The sequence below is a fragment of the Entelurus aequoreus genome, linkage group LG15 (genome assembly GCF_033978785.1).
Source record: "Entelurus aequoreus isolate RoL-2023_Sb linkage group LG15, RoL_Eaeq_v1.1, whole genome shotgun sequence".
Lineage (NCBI taxonomy): Eukaryota > Metazoa > Chordata > Actinopteri > Syngnathiformes > Syngnathidae > Entelurus > Entelurus aequoreus.
The window spans coordinates 33,598,779-33,608,490 of record NC_084745.1 but is presented as its reverse complement, the minus strand read 5'-3'; the positions used below and the strand labels follow the sequence as shown (position 1 = coordinate 33,608,490).

General features: G+C 37.2%; 1 protein-coding gene across 4 annotated transcripts; it reads left to right on the top strand.

Moving 5' to 3' along the window:
- Positions 1-2,409: 2,409 nt before the first annotated feature.
- On the top strand, positions 2,410-8,047 carry thtpa (thiamine triphosphatase). 4 transcript variants are annotated; one of them, XM_062021252.1, is made up of 5 exons: positions 2,410-2,545; positions 4,480-4,549; positions 5,830-6,158; positions 6,240-6,357; positions 7,689-8,047. In XM_062021252.1, the coding sequence occupies exons 1-5, from the start codon at positions 2,504-2,506 to the stop codon at positions 7,787-7,789; spliced, it is 660 nt and encodes a 219-aa protein (XP_061877236.1). In that variant the 5' UTR covers positions 2,410-2,503; the 3' UTR covers positions 7,790-8,047. The 4 variants fall into 4 exon arrangements, with proteins under 4 accessions (XP_061877236.1, XP_061877232.1, XP_061877234.1 ...); XM_062021250.1 differs by adding an exon at positions 3,178-3,308 and having other exon boundaries at positions 2,443-2,545; positions 5,830-6,357; XM_062021248.1 differs by having other exon boundaries at positions 5,830-6,357.
- The last annotated feature ends 1,665 nt before the right edge of the window (positions 8,048-9,712 follow it).

Sequence of the window (9,712 nt, the reverse complement as noted above, 5' to 3'; positions counted from 1 at the left end):
AGACACACAAAGTCCTACACTCTTTTTAGCTTTTATTGCAATCTTATGCGAACAACAGGCCTAAGTCGAGCAAGTATTTCCTCTGTGCACACACCTCTGTCTCCGTGTTTCACTCCCAGACACAAAACACTTCTTTATACTCCGCAGACACGGTGTGTTCACAGACCATGGGAAAAATTAACATCATAACACGCTAACACCACATATTGATATCAGCAGGTATTTACAGAACGAAGGGATATATATATAATTTATTATTTGCGCACTATTGACTAGTCATGCACCGAAAATTTGACCGCCGAAAAAATATGTACTTTGATCAACGGTACAGCATTGCCGAAACAAAATGTTGTGATGATGGAAGCTATATGCACGGGGTTGTCTGGATCTCGAGCAGCATGTCCGCGATATTACACAGGCGGCTTTTAAGGAGAGAAAGACTCGCAGCACCGCGAAGCAAGTGTGACGTCAAGCTAACTGCAGCGCGCTTTTCGTCGCACAAGTACAGTCTACAATAACACCAGAAATAGATGCTAGATTTGTTTTTCATTTTAATAAAGAAAGAGTGACTAAAAGGATTGCAGAAATCTGTAGAAAAAAAAATCTCAACAAAGTATATTGTACAATAAGCAGGAATAATTGAAAAATAGAGCAAAACGATATTATTTAATAAAAAACATGTGAATACAGATTTGTAATAAATGTTAAGTATGTATGCTCTGTTGTGCCTTTTTAAAGAAAATAAATGCCTCATAGCAAATAATGTGATTGACATATTGACCATGCTCATGGCCACACCCCCACCAGTACAGGTATCTTGGCAATCTTGGGAAAACTCTGTAAAGGTGGAAATTTATCCATAAATATATGAAAAAGCTGCTGATGGTGTGTTTTAGACGGATAAGCAGCTGGAAGGCGATACCGAAGAAGGTAAATACGTCATAAAAACTACTGTAGTTGTTGATAGTACAGCCTATTGTATTATTTAATTATTTCTTATCCAAACATTTGTTTTTCTTTTAGGGCATGTTACATGTTAAAATTGTGCTGTTTTGAAGGGGCCAAACACCAATTAAATTTATTTAAATTCATTTTAATGGGATATGTTGATTTGAGATATCAGTGTTTTGAGTTAAGAGCTCCATCACAGAACCAATTAGGCACATAAGTTGAGGTTTTACTCTAATACAAAAATGTACAATACATACTAATGAACATTTTGACATGTAAATACGTTAAGATAGTATCCAATGGCTAATAAGGGAATCATTATATTTTTTCTTGATATTGTCTAGTTGTTTTACATTATTTCATAATGCTTACCAATAAATATGTTGTATTATTGCACAATGTTAATATATTATTCCTAAATCCTTTTATGCATGAATTGATTTATGTGGACGACAAGTTGAAAAACGTATTCGGGTGTTACGATTTAGTGGTCAATTGTACAGAATATGTACTGTACTGTGCAATCTACTAATACAAGTTTCAATCAATCATGTATTTATTTATTGTGACAAATATTAGTCCTGATTAAAATCAGGATAAACAAAATTACAGACAAAATCACAAAGTCATTCAACGATATTGAAAATGTAAAGTATAAAGTGCTGGTATTGGCAATACCAGCCCTGTATGTACTTGGTATGCCAACCTTTGCTATAACGCCCAACGCAAGTCAAGTTTAAACTGCTACATGTATGTGATTACATAAAATATATTCATTGTATGAGTTTTGTCTACAACTTAAAATATATAAATATAACAATAGGACCACATACATTTATGCACATGTGAAATGTGATAGGATTAAATAAGCTTTGCTTCTTCCTACTCCTTTTCAGACATTTCCAAAGAAATTAAAATATTTAAAATATGTATTGTATCATACTGAAACTGTATACATTTTCGAAATAAACTTAAACACACAAGCTAACCGTACAATATCGATCTTAGCCCTCTAGTATTGCTCAAATACTGATCCAGTATCTATAGTACCGATCTGTGGATCGATCCATCCACCCACCACCTTGTAAAAACACCACAGCTCCCCCCAAGGCTGATTGCTGACAGTCAGAAGCGACATTAAATCCCTTATGTAACCTCCCGAAAAAATGTAATTACTTATGAGCAATAAATGATCGTTGTGTGCCGTATATATTTGATACTTGAGACTCGTCCGGTTTGAAGACCACCAATTAAGCGGTAATCAGTGGTGTGTTCCATTCAGTCATGTGACCGTCTTGACTCAACTCTACCTGCATTAATTATGTCCTTTTGTAAAGAATATACATATTTACAAATAAAATGATTACATACAGAATGGCTGTGGAACCCACGAAGTTCTTTAAACTACACCATATATGCATCTGCGCTACTGGGACAGGAAGTGATGATGTGATTCCAAAGGCCCTAATAGGTGTCCTTAATTGCGCCTGAGTAAAATTGACTGTGCTGACGTGGGGAGGTTTGGACTGCCACCGGAAATCAACTGAAGTCGATGTTTGCACTTTTTTTTAACTGTCTAGGCTTCAAGTTAAAGGTTTGTGAATATCGACTCGAGGTGGTTAATACTAGTTTTGATTGACAAAAGCAGGTGCAGCAGCAACAGCTACGTTTTAAATGCAACACTGCAATTAATCCTTTACAAATGTTGTTGTCGGTATCTTAGTGCTAATGTCTATTGTGCATTATAACGAGTGCACAACTGTGTCACTAGTAGGCGTGGATTTTCAGCTGACATACGTTTGAAACAAGGGTGTGTATTATTAAACGTGCAAAAATATTCAGGTGCAGAGGACTTGCGGATGTTTAATGTAATTCTCCTCATCGCAGTGTGTTTTAAACGGCACAGTGGACGTACCTTCAGTGTGTATTTATGTAAAAGAGTCACACAATTTTTCATAAGACACTAAACTGCCAAGAGCAAAGCTAGTTGGCGAACACAATGTTATGTTATGTCATGTGTGTGGTGTTATATGTAATAGATGTTTTAAGTAGTGTTTCCCATAGGACTGCAATTTATTTGTGGTGGGGCGTCTTAATTTATTTTGAATAATCAACTGTGTTGCATCTGCGTGTAATTAAAAGCGCTAAATCATACCTATATGTAAAGAAAAATATTTGTGTTGTTAATTATTAGTAGCAACATTTCAGCATTTTCCTCCTATCCAGGAAATCGCAAAAAGCCGCTGCCTGACCAGGGCTCAGAAAATCTGTAGAGACTCCTCCCACCCCCACCAAGGACAGTTTTCACTGCTGGACTCTAGAAAGAGGTTCCGCAGCCTCCGTTGTAGAACCTCCAGGTTCTGTAACAGCTTCTTCCCTCAGGCCATCAGACTCTTGAATGCATCAAAATAATTCCCTCAACCCCCCCCCCCCCCCCAAAAAACCGGATTAACTCGCTGGAATATGAAGACAATATAACATATATCCATAAACGTGGATGCATATGCAAAAGTGCAATATATCTATCTGTACAGTAATCTATTTATGTATATCTGCACATTATTGCTCTTTCATCCTGCACTACAACAAGCTAATGCAACAAAATTCCGTTCTTATCTGTATTGTCAAATTTGAATGACAATAAAAGTAAGTCTAAGTCTAATTTTCCCATTGTGCCTTATTATTATTATTTTTCATTTGTCGACTTCCTGTCTTTAACTTTAAATGTGCTCAAAAAGTAGGTTTACATACGCTGAAATCTTTAAAGCAACTTTTATCTATTTTTAAATAAACAAACAACAGACTCACAATAAGCTTTCCTTGGCAGAAGAAACCTTAAATATGGTTCTGCCTTATAAAGAGCTGTATTAATGTTATTTTAACATGTGTTTAAATATGTTTATCTTCTTTCGAATTGAATTTGGAAAGGTTTGAGAGTGTGTAGACATTAATTTGACTTGAATACGTGGTAGCCTTTAGGCGAGCAGTGATTAAAGGCGCCAGCTGCTAGCTAGCAATTAGCGCCGCTAGCTTGCTTTTCCCAGAAAATATGATTCTGTGAGTTTTATTCAAAGTGCGGTTATCAATCACAGTTTTACAATAACTTTAATTTGAAACGGTATTAACAATCGTCACAAGTTTTACCTGTTACATCCCGACTACCATGTGGGAAATGGAAGCCGGGTTACAATGCATACTGCCACTTAATAGGCAGCGTCAAATTTATTCCTGGTGGTCCAAATGTATTTTTGGCGGGCCACCACAAATAAATATGGGAAACACTAGTATTCTTTATCATAAGTGCATTCGATATTATTCACCCTCATTGCTGTACATTTTATTAATTTACAATGTGTACAAATGTTCTATAGCTGTGTTGAACGATTAAATAGTCGAAATCTAAACTAAGAAGTTTCATTTGAAAAGGGGGTGAATCATTTTAAGTATAGCAATTATTAAGTTAGAGTTTTGAGTTTTGGGTCTTTAGCTGCATTAATGTCTTGTCAATGGCAATATTTGTTATTTCAGATGAGTATCGAGGTGGAAAGGAAGTTCTTGTGCAGTGCAGACACGCTGAAAATCCTGCAAGAAATTGGAGGTACAGTATGTTTGGGTGGCTCTAACCTTTGCTTTTGAGCCGAATATAAGACGATCCTGAATACTGAAAAAGACGAGCGTTCTTTTGCAATGCCTGTTTTTGGAGCTTAGGCAGCCTGTTCCTTTACATGCATAAATCTTTTAACCCCAGAATATATTGTGCAGGGCTGCCCCTCTTTATTGGCAGATCATGGCCTGTGCGTAGGGCGCTTTAATCCCAGTTGAATCCCAGTTGCAGTTAGGTCATTAATGTACTGTATATAGATTCATGTTAAAATTGTAATTTTGCTTAAAATATTGAACAATTGTTTTTCCCATTAATTTGTTTTACAACAAAAATGCATCAAATTAAATTAGTTTATTAAAAAAAAGTGTAAAAAAATTGTTTAAAATGAATAAAAGGGGACTCCAAATAAAAAACAACAACATTTTTCCATTGAATTTTTCCATTTTCCATTCCTATTTTTATTTAATGCACTCAACATTAAATAGATGGTGTACCTCATCTTCCACCCGAATTAATAAATTATAGGAGCAGAAAAAGAAGTATAAACTTATAATATTTCCCCCCTATTCACACATATACAACATTAGCTATTCAACTCAGAGGACTATTAAGGCCATATTTCTAGTTCACAACATACAGCAAAAAATAAACAGCTTACTCAAAGAACTATTAAAACAACATATCATCAGTAGGGTAAAACGAGCCTGTTTCACAGCGGTGTCTCACTGATATACACATTATTTATTTGAAAGAATAATAATACAATATTATATGGTTTTTAGGGCCCTGATTTTACCTGTGATGGCCCCAATATTGTGACATGTCTTTCTCAGACTGTTTCCAAAGGAAAAAATATCATCTTATATAAAAAGTAGTGTTATCAAATTATTACCTTTTTCAGTCACACTTTTGAATCTGTAATTAATCGGGTTATTACTTGATTGCATAATTTAAATTAACTTAAAAAACTTTAAAAATTCAATTTTACTGTCAGAATGTCATCTGGGAAAAAATGTTTTACTTGAATTTATGTCAAATTTGCCAAGTGAACACATCATTCGAAGTCTCCTCACCAATCTTTGCACCGATGTATGCATACGGTCAAAATAAATAGTGAGATTAATCTGCATGATTACTGCGATCATTATTTGTGAATAATAAAATGAGTTAAAGTGTTATTTTTGACAGCTCTAATTAAAAGACAACGTTTTCAGCCTCATTTGTGTATCAAGTTAATGAAAGTACACTCTTTTCTTGTAACTTTTTTTTTACAGTTTGTGCTGGTCAGCGCCAGTTTCACGACCAGTACTTTGACACACCACAATTTCACCTCACTTTAAGAGACGTCTGGCTGCGCAAACGCAAAGGATGCTGGGAGCTGAAGTGTCCGGTCGCAAGAGTGACCGGAGCGGAGGAGACACAATCTGAAGTGTCCGCGCTATGTAGTCGCTACAAAGAGATAACCAATTTAGGGGATATTAAGATGAAGCTGATGGAGGTATTAAAGGATATTTGCAAAGATGTGACCAGCCTGGAACAGGCGTCCTGCTGTGTGACTGAGAGCTGTCGACATGAGATGGACTCTGAACAGGACAAGTTTTGGGTGAGAAGCATGAATCTTGTCGTCTTTGCAGAGTTTACCACAGTGAGGTGGACGTTCACTTTAGAAGAGGATGGCGTGCAGGTAGATCTCGATGAAGCAGATTTTGGCTACCGTGTGGGAGAGATAGAGGTCCTCATACCAGAGGGAGGAGATATGCGGGCCGCCTTGGACAAGATTGAAAGAACAGCAAAGAAACTTGGTGAGCTCACTACAGAAACATCTGATACCATCGAGTTCAATGCCAGTGGAGTTGTTGCACTGTGTGAATACGACAGAATGAACACTGGTCCTCTGATGTATTCAATAGTACGTAACTTGATATATTCTGAGCGTATTTATTACTGCGCAATGTTTCTGTGCTTGGTTACTGAATAATAATTGCCGAGACATGGAAAAGGGGTCGTATTAAATAAGATCTGCTTCTTCCTTTATTGGACATGTTGAATTTGAAGTGTAAACGTAAATGGGTTATACTTGTATAGCGCTTTTCTACCTTCAAGGTACTCAAAGCGCTTTGACACTATTTCCACATTCACACACTGATGGCGGGAGCTGCCATGTAAGGCACTAATAACGACCCATTAGGAGCAAGGGTGAAGTGTCTTGCTCAAGGACACAACAGACGTGACTAGGTTGGTAGAAGCTGGGGATTGAACCAGGAACCCTCAGGTTGCTGGCACGGCCACTCTCCCAACTGCGCCACGCCGTGCAGTGATGTGCTTCAATAAAACTTTGTTACGATTAAAAAATCCTAACAACAGTAATACCTCAACTTACGAGCTAAATTGGTTCTGTGGCGTAGCTCTTAACTGAAAACACTTGTATTGCCTACCAACAACAACTACAGACATTTTTATGAAGTAATGTACTAATAATGTACAGCAATTACCTTGGAGAGTGGACTTCTACGGTATGTCCTTCCTGTCAAACACACCATCAGCAGCTTCTCCATACTTTTATGGATGCATGTCTGCCGTGTAGATATTATTTTAACATTCATGGCTGGTATTATCCTCATTCTGCTTCAGTATGGTCCATACGAGCAGATGTACAAATTGCTTCGCCAAGTTGGCAACACGTTTTTGATTATTTCTTTCTTCAAAGTAACAGTAGGGTGGAAAAACAAGTTGAATTTATATACTTAATTGTGTTTCAGTGCATCCATTAAACCATATCCAATTGTATTTACAATCTGCAAAGTATTTAAAAATACAATATAAACATCACAAAATGCCCCAAATTCAGTCTGCCATTTTGAATATTCCGCTTTCACCATTACAGGCATCATTGTCAATATTAAGAAGTAAGCAGTAATACTTAACAAAACTTAAGGTACGCACATGCTTTGGCGCGTTTGCTTGTGCTATCAGTTCATTATCATTATTACTAGGGGGGTCTATGGTTGTATGTACCACACCAACCAGACTTCAGTTGTCAGGCAATTAACATGATATAGTATATTATATACTGATGATGCGGGTGATCTCTATTTATTTTAAGTAAACTCCCATGTTATTTACTTCTTCACAGGTTTGACTGGAGATCAGCGCATTGATGGGAAAATGTCTGTTTACCTTAAAATAAACCACCCAGAGCACTACGCAAGACTAATGAGGGAACACATTTTGTGAAAGACTCATCACGCTTTCATACTGGTTGTCTTCAACGAGGGTCCTTGTCCAATCCAGCTCAGATGAGGGAAGAGCATTCCTGTTCAATGCAATTAAGTGGATATATTGTCCCTTTGCCAGGCAACGCCAGCACCCGTTGGTGGAACCTTACCTGTGACAATACAGTCAATACAACAAGGTAGTTAGCAGCACAGGAATTGTTTATCGGATTATTTATCAATAAATTAGGAAGAAGCCATTGAATGTACACAGACTTTGCTTTCTCTTGTTTGTCTGTGACGTGTTGTGAGGTATTGGTGCCTGCAGAACTGTAAAAAAAGAATGCATTATGCTTTTGCAATAAACAGTAGGACTACTGTACTTAAATGATAAATGGGTTATACTTGTATAGCGCTTTTCTACCTTCAAGGTACTCAAAGCGCTTTGACAGTATTTCCACATTTACCCATTCACACACTGATGACAGGAGCTGCCATGCAAGGCGCTAACCAGCAGCCATCAGAGGCAAAGGGTGAAGTGTCTTGCCCAAGGACACAACGGACGTGACTAGGAAGGTGGAAGGTAGAAGGTGGGGATTGAACCCCAGTAACCAGCAACACTCCAGTTGCTGGCACAGCCACTCTACCAACTTCGCCACGCCGTCCCTTGCATTTGGAATAATTGTGTTTCTATGCAAATAACTTTTCTATGAATGTTCTCATTCATTCAGGTCATTGAATACCCTGAGATGCAAATAACTTGTATATACCGTAATGATCAGAGGATAAAACTTTTTTTTATTTTCACTAGGAAAAAATCTGACACAGATGATTTCTTATGTTCGGGGTCCAGGGATTTATTCTTGCAAAATAAGCTTTTCCTCCTGTCACTCTCACACACCATTAATCTGGAGAGATAGTACCGAGCTCTGACTACCGTTTTTTTGTAGTAGGTCCTTAAAAACAGCAGAGCCTTCATGCTTACAGGAGATCTTTAAGTTAAGGGGACGTTTTAAATCTCAACATGTATGTTTTACAATCTGTTGCTTTTGTTAGAGCACAGGTGTCAAACTCAAGGCCCAGGGGTCGGCTCTGGCCCGACACATCATTTAAAGTGGCCCGTTGTGTTTGCTGTTGTTGTTGTCTCTCTGTCGTATGCCCCTCTTGTCCCCACAATTTCCCCCTGTGTCCTCCTTTTTTTCTCTTTCTATCCCCTCCTGCTGCGGCCCGGCTGCACCAAATAATAATATAAAACAATTTATTAAAGTCAAATACAAATAAGGCAACAAGAGAAGTATCGTACATTTCTCCTTTGTAAAGTAAATTTGTACAGCCGATATGGGCATCTAAATCAACAATATGATTTGCCTGAGTAGCTGGACAGGACACACAAAAAAAAGTGGCCCGTGAATAAACAATATTGTGCGTTATATTTTCTTACTAAATGTGTTCAATCTTTTCATTTTAACAGCATAAAATACATGTATTGCATGCAATTGCATTTCTTTTAAACATTAATACTATCTAATTATACAACAAAGTTTGTACTGTCATACAATTCAAACTTTTTTAGTTAAAATAATAACAATAAATATCTGCTTGACTTTTGATTTCAAAACAAGTTATCCATCAAATTGTACACTGTAAAAATGACAATAGATTTTACGGTAAAAAAAAATGTATAGTTTACTTATATAGCCCTAAATCACAAGTGTCTCAAAGGGCTGCACAAGCCACAACGACATCCTCAGCTCAGATCCCACATCAGGGCAAGAAACAACTCAACCCAATGGGATAACAATGACAAACCTTGGAGGGGACCGCAGATGTGGGGACACTCGTAAAAACAATAGTACCGTTTTTTGTATTTACAGTAATATGCTGTAAAAACCACAGTAAAATTGTGGTGACTGAGGTGCGAGTTTGTTTGTTTGTTTTGTTACAG

What these genes read in the sequence shown, in the direction of transcription:
- thtpa (XM_062021248.1), top strand. Translation starts at nt 2,504, where the DNA reads ATGTTTGCACTTTTTTTTAACTGTCTAGGCTTCAAGTTAAAG. An exon ending in AATCCTGCAAGAAATTGGAG is followed by an intron (nt 4,550 to 5,829) that starts GTACAGTATGTT and finishes TTTTTTTTACAG; the next exon opens with TTTGTGCTGGTCAGCGCCAG. An exon ending in AAGAACAGCAAAGAAACTTG is followed by an intron (nt 6,358 to 7,688) that starts GTGAGCTCACTA and finishes ACTTCTTCACAG; the next exon opens with GTTTGACTGGAGATCAGCGC.